The sequence below is a fragment of the Neodiprion lecontei genome, chromosome 1 (genome assembly GCF_021901455.1).
Source record: "Neodiprion lecontei isolate iyNeoLeco1 chromosome 1, iyNeoLeco1.1, whole genome shotgun sequence".
In the NCBI taxonomy this organism is placed as follows: Eukaryota; Metazoa; Arthropoda; class Insecta; order Hymenoptera; family Diprionidae; genus Neodiprion; species Neodiprion lecontei.
Genome location: NC_060260.1, coordinates 27,476,490 through 27,498,343, shown reverse-complemented (window position 1 = coordinate 27,498,343; position 21,854 = coordinate 27,476,490). Strand labels below are relative to the sequence as shown.

At 41.2% G+C, this 21,854-nt stretch overlaps 1 protein-coding gene and 1 long non-coding RNA gene across 8 annotated transcripts in view; one reads left to right on the top strand and one right to left on the bottom strand.

The window, feature by feature from the left end:
* Nucleotides 1-21,854, top strand: part of LOC107221085 (DNA N6-methyl adenine demethylase) — a 95,187-nt gene that overhangs the window by 44,037 nt on the left and 29,296 nt on the right. For 5 of the 7 annotated variants that reach the window (XR_006902817.1, XM_046731335.1, XM_046731318.1 and 2 more), the window contains exon 2: nucleotides 5,894-5,968. Coding sequence is in view for 4 of the 7 variants with exons in the window: in XM_046731335.1 (XP_046587291.1) it covers nucleotides 5,894-5,968 (75 nt within the window). In the remaining 3 variants the exon portion in view is untranslated. Of the gene's footprint in view, nucleotides 1-5,893; nucleotides 5,969-13,996; nucleotides 14,445-15,910; nucleotides 16,233-21,854 lie in introns of those variants that run through there. The other 2 variants (XM_046731326.1, XM_046731330.1) reach the window with 2 other exon arrangements.
* On the bottom strand, nucleotides 4,365-4,903 carry LOC124292876. Its single transcript, XR_006902825.1, has 2 exons — nucleotides 4,636-4,903; nucleotides 4,365-4,547 (listed from the first exon to the last, which is right to left on the bottom strand). It is a non-coding gene; the product is annotated as an uncharacterized LOC124292876 (long non-coding RNA).

The following is a 21,854-nucleotide window of genomic DNA, read 5'->3' as shown; positions in this document are numbered from 1 at the left end:
TCGTTGTGAAAACTGTTCTTTACACATCCGTTGAAGTGAAAAAGATTTATTGATTTAAAATTTGATCTCTGACGTGTTTTAAAAATAGCTTGAGGGAAGAAAATGCGATTGATATTGCACAGAGGCAAAAGCGTCGTGCCAACCTTCGTGATATTTTTTTCCTTATTCGCCTGTATTACATACGTACTGTACGGTTACGTTCAAATTATATGTATCATACGACATGCCTCTGGTGAGTTATTATATTTTTATTTTGCACAATATCAGATAGGCACGAGGATCGATTTGAGCGTATTGTGTTTTTAGACTTTTATCAAACGGAGCGTATCTGGTATTTTTTTTAAATTTTACTTTCCTTCGTTCAATTTTCGTCCTTTGTGTGAAAAGAAGTGGGTATAATGTATTTCGGAAATATTTTAATTACCTTATCAGGCAATCGGAACAGCTGCTGCACCGCGCGCGTGTTTCTAATTGGCACCCGCCACCATGTACCATACCTTTATGTACCACCGTCTCGCCGCTTATTTTAACCAACTTGGTAATACAATTTCAACGCAAAAAAGAAGGAGAAGTGGGTATTTAAAATTTCAACAAAGTGTGCGTGTAATAAACATTAACTGCAGGCGATATTTATAAATACGTTGCATGTATCCGGTGAGGAAAGAAACTCTTTGTCAGAACGTAGCTCGGAATAAGGATGAATTCGGTCGTAAACGAAAACTTTCGCGAGAACAGCATTTGTTTCTTCGGGAAAAAATCAAATTACGTGTTATTAATTTCTTCGAGACAAAAAATATCGGTACTGTATATTGTAATTATTTCTCAACCGAATTTTCAGGCTGAAAAGATGCGGTGTGTGTACGTGCTACACTTTTCTCGTGCTTGGTAATAATACGCTTACAATTGCAGATGCATTTTCTTAACAACTAACGCCGTAAAATTGCCAATTTAATTCATCGTTGAAAGTTGGAAGAACAGTTATTTTCTTTTTTCTTTCGCGTGCCGAGAAAAATCAAAACAGGTTGGATAACGTGAATCTGTGATGCAATTCTCGATGCGTTCGGATGCATCGGGTTCCTAGTCGACGGCTTGCCGCGTCTTTTTGCGAATTCCGCAAAGACGACGGTAGAACTTTTTGTATTTTTCAAGATCCCAACGGGGAGATAGTGTCATCAGGCCAGTTTGCAGGCCGAGCACGCAACAACGCCTGGCCATTTTAAATAATTCATTCTCGCCGTTGCTTCTGTCTCTTGCGGAGGGAAGCTGCTGCCTGCCCTTGGTCTTGGAAAAATTAAAATATGACCCCACGGTGCTAAATTTTCGAATCTCCGTTTCCCTGTCTTGGGCCTCCGTCATGCCTACCTTCGAAGGGTGGGAATAAAATTGGGAATGAAGTTCAGGCGGCGAAGAAACAAAAATTAGAATGCCCTTCAGCTTTTCGCGATGCAGTTGAATCATTCCCAGAGTCACGATTTGTGTGAAATGAATATGTGCTAGATACAAATATCTAGAATCAGTCACGATCGAATTCTCTTTCTTTGCTCTTAGAATCCTGTCAAAAATCAGCGATGCGCGCGAATTGAACCTCTTCACATTGAACGTAATCTCATGATTTGATATGAAATATCGGAGGATTATACCATTTTTTTGATTTTTCTCAGGTCTTAGGTTGATGGTTGGTCAGATTTTATCGGTTAAGAGCTTTTTTCTACTCACATAAGAGGCCTCTGTTATCTTAGAATTATGAAGAGAAGTCTAAAAAAAAAAAAAAAAATAATAATCATCCTTGCGGTACAGAAAAAGTAGGCATAATATGATGGATCCACGTACATGAATCGAAATATTTTCGTGCAAATTATTCATATTCACGGTCGACTTTTATTCGGATCAAAATAGATCTTTCCTTTTAAGGTGTAAGCTGTTGAGAATAGTGCTCGTCGAGTCTGGCCTCTAATTATTATTTCTGTAAATTTGAACGGCATATAGTAAGAATAGAGTGGAAGTGAAAACACTGCACCGAATTTCAATATACATATGAGAATTAAATTGCAATCAGATCGGTTTTCTACGTATTTCGGACGAATTTCTGAAAGCCAAAGAAACTAGGAAGAATCGTGGCGTTGAGAACAGAGACGGAGTCTTCGAAGTTGGTGAACCTGCAGCGGGATCGATTCTTTCTGAACCAATGAAACCCGCGAGTCCCCTCGGCTCGTTCGATTAATTACGCTCTCATTGGCACTCCTTTTCTGCGCGCCTTTTCGCGACAGGAATTTCCAAGAACCCCGGCATCGTTTCGAACCCGCCGCGGTGCATTCTTCCGTTATTGACATTTGCCCTGTCTCTCGGTCTTGGACATCCACCCCTCTCTCCCAGGCGTTATGCGCTCAAGCTGGGTTCACGTTTGACACTTTTCTTTTGCTTGGCTTTGGTACAATAAAAAAATGAGATTCTTATCCACCGCTGTAGAAGAGGAGAAATATATGGGAAAAATTGGAGGTAAAATAATGTCATCATTTATTACGACAAATTATCGCTCGTTTCACTGCAAATGTCAAATGTAAGCCCGGCTTTATCAACTCATTCTGCCAGGTGCGTGGTCAGAAAGAGAAAGGGAAAAGTCGCGAGAGAGAGAGAGAGAGAGAGAGGAAGAGGGACAGCCAGTTTGGGAGAAATGAGAGGGGGGGAAATGCTCCCTAGCCTCACCTTATTTCACCGTGCCTTATTTCCTTTTCGCCAGGCTTGATTCGTTGCACTCTGGCCGATTATCGCATCTCGGCAACGTGCGAACAAAATTGTCTAAATTTTTCTTTTAGAAAATAAGAACAAAGTCGGAAATCATTTGCGTTTCAAATCTGGACTCTGTCGCGATTGCGGGCAATTAAATACTTACAGAGATGGAAACGCATGCCGGCCCCTTTCTTATTGCAATCATGCTGATTTTGGATTTTCTCATTTTCGTTCTTGTCTTTTATTTCGGCCGAGACGTCTTCGTTATTTGTGTATTTATTTGTCTATTTTTTCGTGTTGGATAGTTTCCACATGCGTGAAAATTCTGCATTGAAGAAAAATCAGCGAAGTAACAAAATTTTAGTAGTGCTAATAACTGTTGGCATCGGAATTAGAGTAAAGTATCAATTTCAAAAAACTATACGTTCTCTTTCAAACTCTACTGCCCTATCGCTATACGTATACCTATCAAATTATCCTAAGAGTAAACGGATATTTTTTGTTGGTTTTTTGTACAAAAATTACGGGAATTAATTGTTGAGCGAAGTCAGATGTACAAATATATCTTCTCATTATAGTTTAAAGTTCAACAGCAACTTTTGTGATGAACAATAAGTAATAACAACATAGAAGATATAAATTATGTACACAATTATTAGTCAGATCCAACAAAAAAATACATCTCATTACGCTCACAAGCTTCTGAAAGTATTTCTTCTTGAATAAATCTGGCGCTTTGTCGGACCGTGAATACTGCAGAGAATTTAGGCTGTATAAAAATCATATGTTGCAGTAGGTGGAAAATGTGAAGGCTCCTGTATAATGAATAATTTTGAAAAAAAAACAGTTCCTCTTTGTGCAGAAAATATCGATATAACGGGCGACGTTATCCACCGTATGCGTATGCCAGTCATGTGCGTAGTTTCGCATGCGGACGCGAATGAGTAACGCGCGTAAAAGGGAATTAGTCCGCAGTTGGTCAGCCGTGCCTAGCGGCTGTAAGCTAGAGCTAGGGGGGGATTCAGACTCGTCCATTGATTCACCTGAAACCCCGATATTCACTGGTTCGAACATACCGCTGCACGCAGAGCCTGATTAGATCATCCGACTCTCATCGGCCGCGTGTGTTCGCCCGGCGCTTAGATGATATAGCGCTTATACATATATATAAGTATACACACACACACACACACTATGTGCTAGCGATTATTCAGTCGTTTTGGGAAAAGTCCATGAATATTGTTGTCTTGGTCCCTTTCGACTTTGATTACTGTATTGATATAATCACGAATCGAAGAAAAGTTCGGTCTGCTTTTTGCACTGGTTTTCAATTTTGTTCAATTTTCCTGATTCGATGCTTGCAAAATTTGTGTAGTAAACAAAACAAAACAAGAAAAAAAATTTATCAATCACCTTATTTTTTGTGTGATCATAAAGGGTATTTTATTTTTGCCCTGTAAATGATTGGGATTTTCGCCAATGGAGGGTGTATAAGGTGGTTGTAGAAATGAAATTGTAGTAATAAAATGATGAATATTAAGCGTACCAGCCGTATAAAGTTTTTGCAAAATGGAAGTGTGCAGGAGGGGAAAGAGAGAGAGAGAGAGAGAGTAAAATTTGGAAGTAAATACAGCAAATCAGAGACTTACCAAGTTTATATTAAATTAATTCAGCGAAGACAAATATTCTTATATAATATCAAGGAAGCAACTCTAATTTCAAGTTTAACTCGATTTCACGCTGGCGCTCGAATAACCCCCGCATCCTCGTTGCCTCTGCCGCCTCGTTCTCATCCTCATCCTCGAGAAGAGGCGCACTTCCTGAAATATCAAATTAAATAATCACGGTGATGGAAAAACGTCGAAAGATGTAATTTCACCTCTGAACACCCAGCCTTATCTCTCTTACCTCGCCTCGCCTGGCCCCGCCTCAACTTCAACCCGTACTTAGGTACATTCTCTCTCCTCTCTCCTCTCCCCTCGCACATCACGAATCTCTCTTGCTTAGGTATTATTCAGCTTTTAAATATTACCTATGCATCGAGATTTTCAAACTGGACCACGAGAAATACTTGTCGTCGTCGTCGTGTTTTGTAGATGCGTTAGTCGCGTCGTAATTTAATTTTGCGAGTGGCGCGCGCGCAAAAAAATCAATTTTATCTTATTTTCTTCCCGGGGCGCAAGCGCTGTGCTTGCGCCTACATCGTTGCCTATCGCCAGGCTTTGTTTTTCCCAAACGATACCAGCCGCTGCCGGCTTCCTTACGGCGGCGCTTTCGGGCGAAGCTAAGCTCTGTCGACATCTGTCGATGCCGCGTTAATTTACCCTCCGATCCGGCGTCGGTAATTCAGTGTTCTTCTCCCGCAGGAATGTTACCAACGCTTGGTAAAGCAGGGTTCATCACTCGCAGAGTATGAGGCTATAGTCACTCTCGAGTACACTTGCTTCTTACTACCTTACTTAACTTATTTGCCTTATCTATCCAAAAAATACAAAAACTCGTATATACGAGTATCGACGAGTACCGACGAGTTTTTGGATAGATAAGGCGAATCAATTAAGTAAGGTAGTAAGAAGCAAGTATACTCGAGAGTGATTAGCCTCTCGGGCTTGATATACCAGTTTTTTCGATCCCCGTTCGATTGGAACTTCAGGGAAATGAGTATTTCAAGATCTTTTATTTTTGTGTTATGCTCATCAGGGTAGCTCAGGCTAGTTCGCTGAAAAAGCGAAAGAATTGATCACGAAAGCAGAAGAACTCTATTTTAACAGAAGCTTGAATTAAAATATTGCAAACAATGTGAAAGATAAAGGAAACGGAAATTTTCCTATATTTTATCGAAACTTATTGATAAATGCGTCATTTTGTATGTGTATTTTCGATACGAACAGGCAGGAAATTGCTCTATGGAACATTCATGACGTCAATACGAAAATATTTTTAAAAAATGTATCCTTTCTTTACAGTTCCTCTGTAGTTCACCGGTCGTTAGTTTAATCGCGATACATAAGTGCATCACGAGTTGCCTATCGACAGGCGTGTTTGCGCGTACTCTGCTACTCGTGAACGAGAAAGATTGCATATGCGGCTAGATTCCATGGGAATGCAGAGGGTGTTGAACAAAATGTTCACATTCAAACAATTTCTTTTTATTTCTATGTTTCAGCACCTCTATCACTTGCAAACAGGGGATGGAGCATTCAGGGAAAGAGGCCGAGGTAGAGGGAAAGGAACACCCAGGGTGAGTTGATGATGATGTTGATGAAAACTCATGAGTCATTTGCTTCTTTTCGCGCGCTAATCGTTCTGATATATTTAGATCTGACAGCAGGACGTTTGTCATAGTCATTTGCGACGGTTTTTATTTCATCTTCAAAAGGAACAATGAATGGAAAAAATTGTTGGATGACGTAACGTTGTGCCTGCTGAAAACGCAAATATTAGTAGTAGGTGTAACGGTCGCAACGTGTTACACGTTTAGTTACCTTGCATTTAAAACTCTTCGTTGACAACCTTCGTGCGTTGACTATATAATTATTTTTTCTTTCTCTCTCGAGTCGATAGGTTCTCCTTCAAGCTAGTTTAACCCGATCCTTCTCGTTAACTGCTAATAACCGTAACCCTGTTTAGAACACGCACGTTACGCACGGCAGGCGTGCTCGCGTCCCTACGTGCCGTGCCTCCTACTTCGTTCGGCTAAATGACAAACTTGCCTGACGATACTAATCAGAGTTACGTGTAGATTCATCGCGAGATCTGTATCTATATTGTCTACGCGTTTAGCCGAGGGAAAAGCTCGGCTAATCCCTTATATAGCGGCTAGAAGTCAGGACGGTTTTCTTGGCTTTAACTTTTGGAATGGTTTTCGTGGAGGGCTGCTGGACCAATGTTGAAATGTGATGAATCGATGAAGACGAAACATTTTTAAGGAGGTTGGTTTGCCAAAAATCTGCATTTTTCATTCATTTTGTCATGAGATAGTCCGAACATTGAGTATTTATCGAATTTGTATATTCCTGAGCTGCGAAGAACTCTTCAAGCATAGGAAAATATAAAATACTCGAAATATAAGTAAAACTTTGGATATCGAATGATGCTGTATTTCCAATCGATTCAAGACGGTTGAAAACTTTGTCAATTGGATCGAGTTAATTTTGCGATGGTTTATTTTATCTAGAAGATTATTTTTTACAAATCCAAATTTATCGAAACATTTTTTTTTATCGTGTCAAGTGTTTGATTTTAAAGCATCGCATCCACGTTTATTATTACCATTAACCTGCAATATTGAATATTGCCTAGTGAAGAAAAACACGGAAATCTATTGCATTGCAGATTTCATAGAATACAGTCATTTTTAACAAAATGAGATAATGCAGAGTGAAATTGAACGAATCTACTTCATTTCGAATCATTTTGAAACGATTTAAAATGGTTTATCGACATTTAAGCTTTATTTTTTTACAATTTTACAATTCCAGTCTTCTTTTTTTGTATTCGTAAGGAAGTCTTCGTATTTTACGGATATCAAAATATTATAAATATTTGACGCACGATGATCTCATAATGAAATTGAGAGAGATTATTTATTTCTGACGAACCAATCCTCTTGACAAGCTATAGGTGGGAAAACTGGTCCGTCAACGTGAAATATCGTATTTACTCAGGTTGAACCGAAGCAGCGAGTAAAACTGCTAATTGCGTAATAGGTAATTCAGGAAATTTATGATCTTTGCGTCTACCCACGGGGAAATCTATGCTAAAATATACAGATTGGCATGACTATTATATATATGTACATACTTATATTTATAGTCTCAGAGCAGGCAATTTCGCATGTGCGTGCCTGTCCCTGGAAAATCTACGTGTTACACTTACCCACTCAAGGGGGGTGGGGGGAGGGAATATACTAGGGCACACCGTCGTTTTCCTTATACTTACGGTTTTACGAGGCACTCAAACGCGGCCGTAAAATGCATCGCGGGGACCGATGTGCGACCGTAAAATTGTAAAAAGTCAAATTTAATGTATGCCTTTTCTTTCCCTAATTTTTCTCTCGCCCTTTCTCCCGTTTTTTCACTTGCTTCCGACTCGGGGAGAGAAAAAAATAAGTATTCGCACCGTTTTATGCCTCGTTAAAAACTCGTTTGTGTACAAGAGGTTTCAACTTGGACTGCGCGGTTAGAAAAAAACTGCTATACATACGTATATCCACCTTGTAAACCAACTCCTATTTTAATTCAAATACCAGTCTGCTATTGTGCTTTGTACGATCCCATTTTTCAACGCATTAATTAGAGGCTTTCGAGAGGAGTTTGTCGAAACTTTGAGGAGCTTGGTGAATTCGAACTTCAACATTACTTCCACCGGTACTAAATCCTAAAATTGTTCACCAACTCTCAGAGTCCTTCGTCGAGTAGAATTTTGCAAATTGCGTAAACGAGAATCACGTGTTCCTCTCATATATTATAATATATGCTGTGCAGGGTGATTCAGGCACGACAGGCATTTTTTCGGAGTCCACTCCTGACCGAAATTCACAAATAACGTTTTGCTAAAACGAAAATTCTGACCAATTGCAGATAATTTCGAAATTACTCCATATTACAGTCAACCGAAATTGTCTATTTTCGGTAACTGATTGACCAGCGTCCTCGCGGAAGCAGAAATCAGGATAGTTAGTGCCGTGAAAAAATCAACCACCGAAACGTTTTGCTGCAGTGCATCTGAATTTGCATGCAGTGCAGATTGATCGTGGTAGGAACTAGGCGCGAGCTATTGGACCAGAAATGACTCCATAGACTTTATCGCTCTAGAGTATCTTGTTTTCCGTTCTTCGTGTTCAATTTAAGGACTAGTACGCTTCGTCTCCGCACAAGGTGCACGGGCTTGATACAATCACGCATCGGAGAGGGTACCATTCTATTCATTCAATAATATCTTGACACAGGCTGTACTCAGTTTGAGAACTGATATTAAACAAGGCGCTATATTGATCGCGGTAGAGTGCGCCTGTCCGCGTTGCACCGCCATGTTTAAAATTTTCCAACCCAAGCCGCCTTGCGGGCAAAATTGCAACTGCGCTGCGCCTCGATGCATTTCCTAGTCTTGCGCAAACAAAGTAGGTAGGTAGACACATCGATAGAATTGCCCGCATATCTGCGACCTTCGTTGTAAGCACCCGGCTTCAAAGTTCTCTTCTCATCCGAATTAAATTTTTTTCATTAATTGTATATCAAAGTTCGTTGGAATATTTCAATGCTAAGGGTAACCATTGCATAAATCAGCGTTAACAAATTAAGGGCATACTTGTAGACGGATCCGGTCAGCGAAATGTTCCTCCGAAACTTGTACCATTTTATCGATCTTCGCATCGACGTTAGTTATAATATTATATGGAAATGAACAAACGGCCGTTATGCGGTAGAAAAAATCGATTGACATTAAAATTTCGAAATGATACTTGGTCTCATTGCAGTTTATTGTTAGGCTTTTCATTTCTTGGGAACGAAAATCTTTTATGATCTCAGGAAATATTTACAGAAAAATTCTCAGCTGTGGCGAGTATAAACGAAACTAGATTAGTGAAAATTTTCTTCACAATATCTGTCACTACCGCCTATCCTGACTTGCTTGTATGAAAAGGGAGCGATTGATTCGAACGAATGTATTGTTTCGGAGCAACTAAAATTCGGGCCTGACACATATCAGTGATATGAAACTTCATCTGCATATCTGTACACTGCAAATTAATTATCGTCACCGTTCGTGCCAGCTGCAGCTGCGCTGATATCACCTAAATTTCATTAGTTTTGGGACCACCATTTCGGCTAGACTAACCAGTTTAATAACTAACGCGGTTATAGCCAGCGTCGAACTAACTTAAACGTATTGATTAAATCCCCGGCGGGAATACAATTGTAATTCCAAAACACTACGAAGGCGACTTGATGCCATTGAATTCCGATTCAACGATTGCAGTTCTTAAGACACCATTTATTCAATTCATTATTTAAGGCCACAAAATATTCCGTCAAACGGTAAATGTAATTGACAAAAATTTGTCTTATTATCAGAGTAAGCTGTATGCAATTTGTAGTGGGTAATTTGATGTCTATTTATAATACTAACCGCATGAACATGTTCGCTTTTCCTCTGACCTAATATTTTTATTACGACGATAAATTTGATCAGTTCTATTGTATCGTCGTAATTTACCCGATAAAGATTCTTATCGCTCAAGTCACGTGACATGCCGGGACCGATAGTATAAGGTACTTACCTACATTCGGCTATGAGATACCGCATAGGTACTTATCGTGAATTTGTAGTGCCGCAGCACCGCGGGATACTACCGCTCGTAATGACTAATGACTAATGACTGTAATGAGCCAGCTGAAGCCACGCGGTGTAAATGCATATAATATATGGTATATGCATGAGTGAGTCTCTGCATTACTCTATGCGTTGTGAATACATGCTCACGTAACCTACACGCTCAGAAGCTACGTGTTATTCGGCTTCGGTTTCCAAACAGTATTTCACCTCGGTACATGGACAGCGCGATTAATACAGTGGCAAACTTCTCGGTCCCCGGCCAACGTTGCTTAATGATTAACGAGATTTTAATTACTGTCTAATGCCGTCATAAATTCCCGCTATTAAACTCTGCCCCATCAGAGTCTAGTTCGCGATTCATAGAACCCCGCATTTGTGAACAGATTACGAATACCGTTTGTAGATACGAACGGATTTTCATCCCCCGCATGACGACGGTTACCACGGAGTAACGCGAGTCTGATCAGAGCCACTGATATCTACGGACGTGCTTTCTTGTATTTTAGTTTTACGGGCCCTTAACATCAACCTCTTTCAACGGCGAGGTCGAAGAGATCCTCTTGAGATTTTCATTGTTTTACGTTTTCCTATCGCTGGGATTATTCGTTCTCGAATGTGAGACAATATAGTGTTTCTCGCGTTCTTTGGTGTTTTGTAAAAAATAAGTTTTCAAAGTCATTAGAAAAAATCTAGTTGGAAATTTTCCTTTCAATGAAAATATGGAGAGTATTTCTTCTTAAAACGATTTCTACGACCAATGGGAATAATAATAGGTACTTGTATTCAATTTAATCTGTCTCAGTGCGTACTTATTATTCAATTGTGAAATTTACAAGTTCCATAAGGCAATCTTCCTTGGCATGTAACCTCACAATCAGTAGTCTTCACTTGTCCCGTTTTTCCACTTACACACATCCTTGTTTCTTATTATGTTTTTTAAACTTATCTTTGCCGGTGTAATTCGAATAACCGTTAGCGAGCGATCATTTCACTCAATGTTTTTTTTTCTTTTTTTTCTCTCTCACCTTCCGATTCTCGACGCATGTCGTACAAATTATGACTACTCCAGATGGGATTGTGATTTAAGGAGCCGTAAAAAAATTTACATGAATGTTACAACAATGATTTTATGCGGAAATTTTTCGGAAATTCCCACCGAAATTCTCCAGTGCCTTGTGCACGCTCTACCTCAGAAGCCATAATTAGTATAATTATAAAGTTTTCCTGAATTTGAAACATTTTCGTCAAGAATTACGACCGCAGTGAAAAATTGATCAATACGTGAAAAAAAACAGGAAATAATTTTATTGTATCTACAAATAAAGAAGCGGTAGTTTCGCTATGTCTGTCACACGGAGGGTCGAACTATTCGGTATACGACTAAGTTATTCGGTCCCTAGACGAGATTAGATAAAAAGCTCAGTCTAAGGTTCGAGGTCAGTTTTGAGGAAATGTCAAAGACCGCAGGACTTTTTCTTATCACTAGTCACGTAGGCCAATAGAAAGGTTCCCTGCTATTTTTAGACAAAAGTTTGGTCGCTGATTCATTTCTATGATGTATCCGTATGCGCGAGTGCCAAAATCTGTCTATCCTACAGTGCCATGCACCGATGAGTTTCAAAAATAAGTGCTACTTTAGCACAATGGCTCAAAAGATGAGCGACACTTATGATCACTATTCAAGCTTTCCAAAACATGTTTTATTTACTTGATCATCGACAGTTCATGGGTTTAGTCGCACAGAAATGAAAGAAATGATAATTCAAAATTGGCAAACGAAAGTCGCACTTCTTCAGGAATAATTTTCGTCGAAAAATCTTTCATTTACGTTTCCTCTTTCCCTACGATAAAACCTTCTATTAATTATCAATAGTCTGCAGAGAGCCCTTACGCAGTTGAACTCAAGTATAAAGTGATTCACTCGAAGCCTCATGGCTATATACCGTGTTATTTCCTTTCAACGATAATTAATTAATCCCAGATGACGGCCCAGTTCTTGTGACATGAAACCATTGATTTTTGATAATTGTCGAAAAAAATTGAGATTTTCGAATGAATGATTCGAACGTAAAGAAATCTGACTAATTTTCTCCATTTGCCAGAGTAATCCGATACCGGATTCCGTTCTTCTATGACGCGTCGAACGCATTTCGATAACAACTAGTTTTTAATTAACCGATAATCAGTCAGGATCCCTCAGCCTCGGCTGTTACATCCACATTCCCACAGCTCTGGTAATAAAGGGTTTTCGTAAAAATATCGAGAGAACAATGGTCGGTCTTGTTTAATGTCCGCAGTCAGTGTTCGGCGACCAACGTCGTGCCCTGAACCACCACCGATACGTGTATAACTTTTATCTAAAACCTTATCTGGACTGCCACCGTCGAGTCGCGGGCGGCTGCTTCGCATCGGTACGGAATGTACCTGGTTCGGCTTCGCCGCCACCCATCGCCCACCCACTTCAACGGGGGAGACGTACAGTCGATGCAGTTCTGCGCTTTGCTGTATTCCGCTCTGCACTCCCCGGTCCAACTTATGCAGAGACGATGCGCGTACACCCGTCGTCTCCGAATCGAGACCCCTGGAATTGGACAAGTTTAAAACGCGCTCGGCGCATTGATCACTAGCTCGGAACCGTGCTGGTTTCACCTAAGACGGGGATGTCCCCGTTTTTCCGAAATTCGGTACGGTTTCACGGTTCCTGGACTCATTGGATTCGTATCCGAGACTCGCGCGCTTTGTCCGGTTCCAACCGATCCGATTCGAAAATCTTGTTATCCGAAAGTTGAAAGGGTTTCACGGTTCCCGGACAGATTGGATACGTACCACCCGAGGTTCGTGCGCTTTGTCCAGTTCTTCAACCGGTCAGATTCGAGTTCGCCGGTTGTACGCGGCTTCTAGACCGCGGCCAGACCGTACTTTACGAGAGCAGACTGTATCTACGTATAATGTGCATACATACGACACGGCTACGTGAGTAGGTGTAGGTACGTACAGTCGGGTCGCGAGGGCTGCGATGCAATTTTGTTCGAAGGCCAAAAAGTCTCCTCGATTCGTCGAGTCTTTGATTTTAATTCACGCTCTGTTACTATAATGCACTGGCGTAGCTGACTCGAAAATCATCGTTTTCATTCGTCGCTCGTAAGTTCTGTAGACGGGTTCTGCAAGTCAGTGACGTTATAACCGTAAGTTTGACAATCATCATTAGCAACTGTTATTTCAGCGAAATGACGCGAGTGTTCAAGCATGCTGATCGTTTTTTGTTGGTGTTTTCCATCGAGGGCTCCAATCCTTCAAGAAAACCATTTTTGGCGGAGATGATTGGCTAGTTGAAAACTTTCAGAATACCAAAAGAACATGCAATTTTTACACGAATAACGAAATCGCATCAAAATTCGGTCTGAAACGATGCGAGACGCTGAAAATTGGAATGGGATTAAAGCATACGTTTGGAACCGTTTACACGGGTCTTTTTTCCATTTTCTCTAACCAACGACAATAATCGAAGAATATTCCATGGTCGCAAGTCGGACCCACCACTCCACAGTTATCGACAAATACTAATTCGAATAAATTTGACGATTCTAGCCAGCGTTCGTAACGCAGTCGTGACGTATCTTCGCGGGCGACGAGGGAGACGGCGGGAGAGTGAGAGAGAAAGAGAGAAAGAGAGAGAGAGAGAGAAAAAAGGCCGAAGGCAAAGTATCGCCGTGAGGCCACCGGAGGCCGTCGTCAGGGCCAGCGGCAGGAGGGAAAAATGTTTACGTATCGAAAGAGGCGAAAAAGGTTGAAGAGCCGGGAGGCGGCGGCGCTGCGGAGGCGGCCGTTCGAAACGAACACAGTGTATAACACGGGTCCGGAGATAGCCGAAGTCCTCCGAGGCTCTCCGAAACTGTTTCGTCGGCAGAGCCGCGGAGGCGCGCACTTGACGCGCCGCGGCTGAACCCTACGGCCGACGAGTACGCGCGACGAGAGGATTCAAGGATTTTATAATATTATACATGTACCCGAGGCGAGAGCCCGCGAAGAGAACGAGTACGAGTACGAGTACAAGTACGAGAACGAAAACGAGAACGAGAACGACGGTCTTGCGCGTTTAGTGTCGGGATCACAATCAGAGTCGCGTTGATATACCTGTGAAAACGAAGGTGCAGTGCGACAGATTTCCGCGCACATATCGCGGGTGAAAATTTCAGTGCTACGATAAGACGAATATATATATATATATATATATAAACATACATACATATCTTCAGTATTATTTTTACTGTTCTATCGTGGGTGTGGCGAAAACTTGAAAATTGCAGCTTGCACGCGACGTTATTGTTATATCACTCGGTGCGTGGTGGGAATGTTTTAAACAATCATTTTCGACAACCGTACGTAGTGCAACGACTTGTATATTTATATGTTACACACACACACACACAGACGCACACGCCTATATTACATACCTTTTTATCTGTACATATACAAACGCCACATATACATCGTATATACGTATTCTTACCGCGAGACGTGCCATGGAACGAGGGAGACGAGAGAAAGAGAGAGAGAGAGAGAGAAAGAGAGAGAGAGAGACGAGAGAGAGGAAAGAGAGGGCCGCGTGGCGCTCGGCTAGCCACACCGCGCTGCGGTTTCTCAACTTCATTCTGCACCGTGATAACAAATGACGAGAGAGAAAGAGAGAGAGAGAGAGAGAGAGAGAGAAAGAGGAGAGCTGCATACTCGCTGACATGACGCGGGACACGTACTCTGTACTATAGCATACACACAGTATGCATCATTCGGCTCTTCTTGGGTATATCGTTCGAAACACTGCAGTCCGTAGACCGAATGCACTTAGGCTTTTCAAATGGGTGGGGGTTAAAACTTAAAAAGGTCAATATTTCGAATGGCCGGTGTATCGAAATTTCAATCGAGCGAATGACTAGTCATTCTAATCAATGACACTTTCGAAAAACAAGATTTCGAACAATTGGTCTTTCGTTATTTTATTTTCGCATGTTCGAAATTTCGATATATCGGCCATTCGAAATATTAACCCTTCCAAGTTTCGACCCCCACCTTTTGAAACGAATGCGCGGTTTAAAACGAACCTCTCGGGTGGATTATTTTCGGATTAAATCTGTCATCGCGCATCGCGACGGTTCTTGGTTCTCTGCACTTCGAGACTCATCGCGATGTTACGTGACTCGATGGACTAGATCATCCCGAGTACCCCACCTTTGATATGCCATGTATAATGTATCGTTGATCTTCGTCGTTGATTCCGACTTCTTCGATCCCTCGATATTTTTATTACTTATAGCCTTGATACTCGAGTCATGCTTCTTTTGCCGAGCACCGATTCACCAGCGTTACATTCACTCCAGGATGTATGTACAATGATCCCCCGTTCTTTATTGTTACATGTACATACGTATAATACAGTTGTTTGAACTCGCGGACGAGATCGATCTGAGAGCTCCACTGACTTGAAATTACAATCTGAAACTGTTTTATTAAATCACGGGATCTTTCCAATGAGTCTGTAATCCGTTCAACCCAAGATCTGAACTACGTTCCATATCGGATGTATACTAGTCGGCAATCCTTTTGTCAGGAAACCTGTAAAATTGATCGATATCGGCATAATCATCACGTGTTCGTCTCAATTAAGATGTAATTGCATAACGCTGGTCCTGTTTATATGCCGCAGGGATTACGAGTCGTGTCACAATACCGCATTCGAGCAATTGAATTAAATTTCGATTCTCTCTCCCTCTCCCTCTCTCTCTTTCTCCCTCTCTCCCTCTCTCCTTATCGTCTCCTTCTCTCACCTCGGTCAACGTTTGGTATTCAGTGAGCCGTAGCAACACCAACAGCAACAGAAGCAGCAGCATTGGCAGTGTCGCGTTCGACTGACAAGGCGGACGAGATAGATTAGTCAGATCCGAAGAGTTAAAAAAAAAAAAAGAAGACGGGACGTTTCTCCGTGCGTCCTTGCACGCTTAAACGAAGAAAATCAAAAAAAGCAAAACAAAAAACAAGAGGAAAACCTGTCTTGTAGCTCTTTTTTTTTACATCACCATCGCGGTGCTGGAACCGCGCAACGAATATAAACTTACCGATATCACGTGCCAACGGGGCACAACGGAACGCACACCAGACGTCCTCCCGAGACAGTGAGTTTTTAACGTGTATACATAAGCATACGTATGTTACATATGTATACAAGCATGTATGTATCATGTACCTAACGATCGGACATACGCGTTGCCATACCCACCCGCCTTCCTGCCACCTGTGACGTCATCGCACGCACCGATCTCGCATTACACGAAAACACGTTACGGACGAAAGCGCGTTACGTGAACTTGATCGACTCACGTCGTTGTTTCGGGATAAGAGATAAGGAGATATTTGTACAAATTACTGAGAATAATTTTTTAGATGTGATGAAAATCCGATCAATTGTCGTAAAGGTCTCGACAATTTTGCTGCACGTGTATCGCATCTTGGCTAATATCGAAGACAGCGTCGATCGATGATCAATCCGCGGGGTTATTGCTAATGTCTGCCACGTTCAGACAAATCCATCAATTATTTATTCAACGCCAGGGATTCAGTCGTAGAGTTATATATAATTCTTATCTTTATGTTTAAATGAGTGAGCTTCGTTTGAAATCATTCATACATATCGATTATATCGACGATATTGTTGGTATTTTGTTTTCGTTATCATCCCTCGTGTAGGAAGAAGAAAACGTTCAGCGGGACTAATGAATTGATTTGTTCGATAATAGCGAGCAGCGGATTAGGTATACAAATCTGTTTCATGTCAAAGTTCCGCTGCAGTATTGTCATTTTGAAAGCGTATACGACGATGTGTTAAACCGATTACTTTGACGAATAGTTATAGCTGATTGACCGTTATAATTGATTAGTCTTTGTTAGAAGCGTGGCCATGTAATAATTGATTATTCATGAATCTGTACACCGGGCATACCTATTATTCTTCTTCTTTCTGTTTTTTTTTTTGGTTATTCAGCCGCGTGATAGAGATCATTTTAAATAACCAATGATAGTAAGAATAATTATGAAACACCCAAAGTAACGCAGGTTATACGATACATGGACGTAGCTGTTTCTAACATACGCGAAGTACAATAAATAATTTGATGCATCGTTGTTTCGGTAATATTTCTGCATTGAATAAATTACATACAATATGTATAATTCATACGTTTCATTATCAACTGCATTAGAGCGTATATATATATATATCTTGAGAAATTCTCAGTCGCATAATCGCCCGCAGGGAAAAGTCCAAGTCTACGGACAGCTGTTGTCGGGTGACTTGGGCGTCGAATCGATTTCCTTTCGTCGATTAACCCGCACCAACGACGGATACTTTCACCGTGCAAGTGTAAGGCGTGTTTCACGTAGGTATTACATGTACAACTATAACGAACGAAGTTCTCTCAATTTTTCCAATTTCATCAATTTTATCCCGGTAGAGTTTTATCGATCCGTCTTATTCTCGGTAGTCCAACGAATATTGCCCAATGCTTAGAATCTTCGGCCTTCGAGTCGTTATCGCACGTCCGCCAGGCCCTTCTCATGGCTCCGAAGCGCTTAGATGTCGTTGTTAAATGCGAAGCCGCCGTTTTATACCGCGTTGCGCAAGCATCCATTCCACGGAATTCAGGTCACGCGGTGTCCCATGCTATTAACGACACGCTATGACCGCAAATGAAATGATTAACGACGATCGCGACTTTTCCAGCCTGCAGAGGAGTTGCTGCACGAATCGTACTCAATCCGTCCACGTAGTCACCTTCAAATTGAACATGGCTGTACGCGGTAATCGCTCCGTTCATCCAGACCCAAGACACTCTAAAACCGAGCTATTGGTTCACCGAAAATTGGCCAGAAATATCGAAGAGTTCGGACAACGGCGTCGAGCTGCCTACGCTTGTTCGGCAACCACGTGGCCCGCCACGTGGTCTCCGTATAGGCGCGTGATTCTGACCCGAGAACTCGAGGAGCGGGGCAAATGACCCTCGGCACTCGGGGTCGTCGTGAAGGGTCCGAATTATGAGGGGGAATATCCTCGGAGGGCCCCGTGCACGGTTCGTTGAGCGCGTTGAAGAGGCTTCCGATCGCGTTAGGATCCGAAAATTTTGACTGACGTATGAAAAGGTCGTCCGCGACTCGGGTCGGCAATCGTAGAGCAGAGATTGTACGTCGGAACGGAAGGGAATGAATTTCTTTCTACGTATTTTCGTTTCACCTTATTTTATGTTCGAATTTCGATTCTTTTTTACTTCACCTTTTTTCTTCCATCTCCGTCACTTCGTAACGGGCTCACGATATTCCTCGTCAGCTCGACGTGTATTACATATCGACCGTCCATATTTCTATGGCGAATAATCACGAGCCACTGTATGGCTCGCTTGTTCGGATCATCTTCTCTTTGAAGAAACAAAACGGGATTAGTGAAAGAAACAGAAAAGTACGCACCATATTGATCATTCTTGTTGAACGTTGAAACTGGAATCCTGGAGTACGCCATTTACGCAGTCACCGACTATTTCTAGCATACGGTCAACCGCAACATCCGGAAGCTGGTTTGCCACATTTCCGGTATTCTCAACTATCGCATTCACGGTTTCCTTCTTGTATTAGCGCGGTCTATACAAAATTTATGCACGATGCTGTATAAGATTTAACGTGTTATCCTGTAAAGTTTCCAGGATTTAGTTATTCGTTTATCATTATTCCTTGCATGTATTTACGCTGGTATAATATGTAGACTATAGGAAAGGAACGAAAGAGAAATTTCGGATCGGGAAACGAAGAAGTACTCTTTTTATTCTTCGTCGTTAGAGAAGAAAGTCCCGAGGCTTACGTGTACGTAGCTTATAGGTATAATTTTACTTTTCTTGGGGTCGTTAAGAGACTGACTGTCGAATAAATCATCCGAAGGAATAAAATCTTGGGCTGGTTTATAATCTTGCGACTCCCCCTCCCCCTACCCTTGGCCATGTATACTACTTGCAGAATCTTTTTCACTCGTAAAATAAAAATACTTTTTTCTTTACGACCCTGGAGAAGCTCCGGGATTTTCGTGTAACGAATTTTCATATAACTTACATTGCAGAACTTGGAATGAAATTGATAAGCTTGGTTCAATTGAATCTGGATTGCACCGTCAATTTTGTTGCCAGATTTTTAAGTTCCGGGATTTCTATCGTTGATCAAACTCTATTCAGTGTTGTAGGTGATTTGAGGACGAGGAGCGATGTTAGTCGATAACCGGTTTCTATCCGGTTATTAAATTGTGTAGATTAGGTACTTTTTTCCTCTTATGATGCCTCTTACTAGACATACATGTACACGTACACGCATCTACATCTTGATATTTACGTTATAGGGTTAGAGAATCGAGGGTCAGAAGCGAACGCATGCTCGCAGCACGAATTTTCTAACCGTTGAGAAAAATTAGAAGATTAGCTTAGAGATTGTTGAAACCAACTGTCGAATTTGTACTTTCGACTCACTTCGGTGCCCAACATGTAAGAATTCGAATCGAATTGCGCATTTGATCTCGGTTTACTGGTCAACTGATTATCTAGGTACTGTACAAGTTAGTTTCAAAGTAACTATGTGCTCGGCTACGTACGTCGATTGTCTGGTAAAAATAACCTAGCTTTTATCAACTACTCAGAGGCTGGGATTGGGTTCGTTTAACCAGGGTTCGGCTAGGTTTGCTTAGCTTGTACTTCTAGATATCGATTCAACGGGAACACGTTACAAGAGTGTATTATATACACATAGATACATATCACGTCTATAATATCGACGTGATTACTCGTCGCCATTACGGTAACACCGCCTGCCTTACGGTATCGTGTGTCACCCTAGTTATCTGTGCTGTGTGTGGCGAAGAGGAAAATAAGAGAATAAAATATTACAGTGTACCATTTTCTTCGACGTTGTCAACGAATGACGTAACGATTGTATTTTTTATGATGTTTGTCGTCCGGTTTTTTTGTACGGTGTAACACGAATTTGTTGTTGAAAAAATGTTAACGAAAATTATTCCACCTCAATCTCATTTGCCGGTGCGCAAACCACGGTGATGAAGGACGAACGAGAAAATAGAACAGCAATAATGTAGAAGCATTTTTCGACCCTCTTGTAAATTACCCTTAATCCGATTCATGCAGCGCATGGAAAACAAACCCTCCGGACCTCACGCGACGAACGTCATCGATTTATCAACGCTCTCTTGATAAACGTGACGTTGATGTAAATTTGTCGTTTCTATATCTGTATATAATAGCTGTATTATGATAATAAATTCTTATACATCCGCTGTATGCAAAAAGTCTTATCTTTCCAACGTATCGGCATAGATTTATTTATATCATATATACTCTGCATCGGAGCCAGCGAAGAACAGGTTTTATTAATGAATCGATCGTTTTAGCTGCGAATAATCTTTCCGTCGATAACACGGAAAGTATATCTATTTCTTCATGTTTGTTTCTACGTCTTATATTAATTTTTTTTCTTTTCCGTTGTCGATAATTTATTTATAACCGAGCATTGGAAATCAAGAGTGAAATATAAAATGAATCACATAACGCTGAATCGTCTGAAACTTGATAATATTTACGAACAAAAAATTTATTTACATATGAAAATTTTCCGACACGAATTCTTTCATTCCGCTAATAGCATGTATAATTCTGTAAGCTCACAGACTTATACGTGTATATATATACCTATATATCTACACATCATACTTGCTCATCTACGTTTTTCGTAACTGTACTAAAAATAGCAATATGCCTATTATAAAGGAGTATCCTACATTCCTTCATACAATAAGAATCTCTAACAATAAGATCGTTCAAGCATTACTACAGAATACGTAAAAAAATCGAAACCTCAATTTTTGGCAAGAACAGTGCTTTCGGCCAGATCTCGGACGTCCGCACAAAAGCTTGAACTGCGAACATTTTTTGTATAATTCTTCGAGCCGGTAGATTTCGCATCGTCGACGGACCCAACCCCGCAGGGGTATTTCGCAGCTGGGGGTAAACCGCCTGAAAGTGTTGCAGCGTATCTTCGTCGTCGTCGTCGTCGTCACCAGCGAAGCATGTGCGTTTTCCACTCCCCCGGCTCGGTTCTAGCTACGAGGACGCACGGAGGTTGGAAGAAGCCGCCTATTTATAAACCCTAATAAATATACATTTACGCGCATATACAGCCACCTCGTGCACATGTGTATCGTAATAGGGGCATTGGACTCCTCGGGGACAACCCCTTGACTTTCGTTAGACGACGTATGTCTACGTATACTCATTTAGGGTACGACGAAACGACTCTCGGGGTCCCGGTGCACTGCAGGAAATTCAATTGTTTCATTTTCATCGACGTCCCAACGAGACGGGACGAGACGAGACGTCTACTCGCCTCCCGGAGCGCTACGCTGTCTCAGAATTTGAATCTTGGTTGTCAATCGAGTCAACCATAGCTCTATATGCTATGCAAATGGATTCGACCGGAAAACTGTAATCGTTCATGAAAATAAATCAGATTCGATATTTTGATTTATACATATTATGGGTAGAAATAATGACTTACGGTAATAGAAATTTATAAATTTTTGAAATTTTTTCAAGGTCTTTTGACGCATCTTTTCTAACTCGATTTCATTGATCGAATATCAATTACACAATATATCAGTGTAATATATCGAAAATCAGCTCAGAGTTAGAAAATAATTCTAT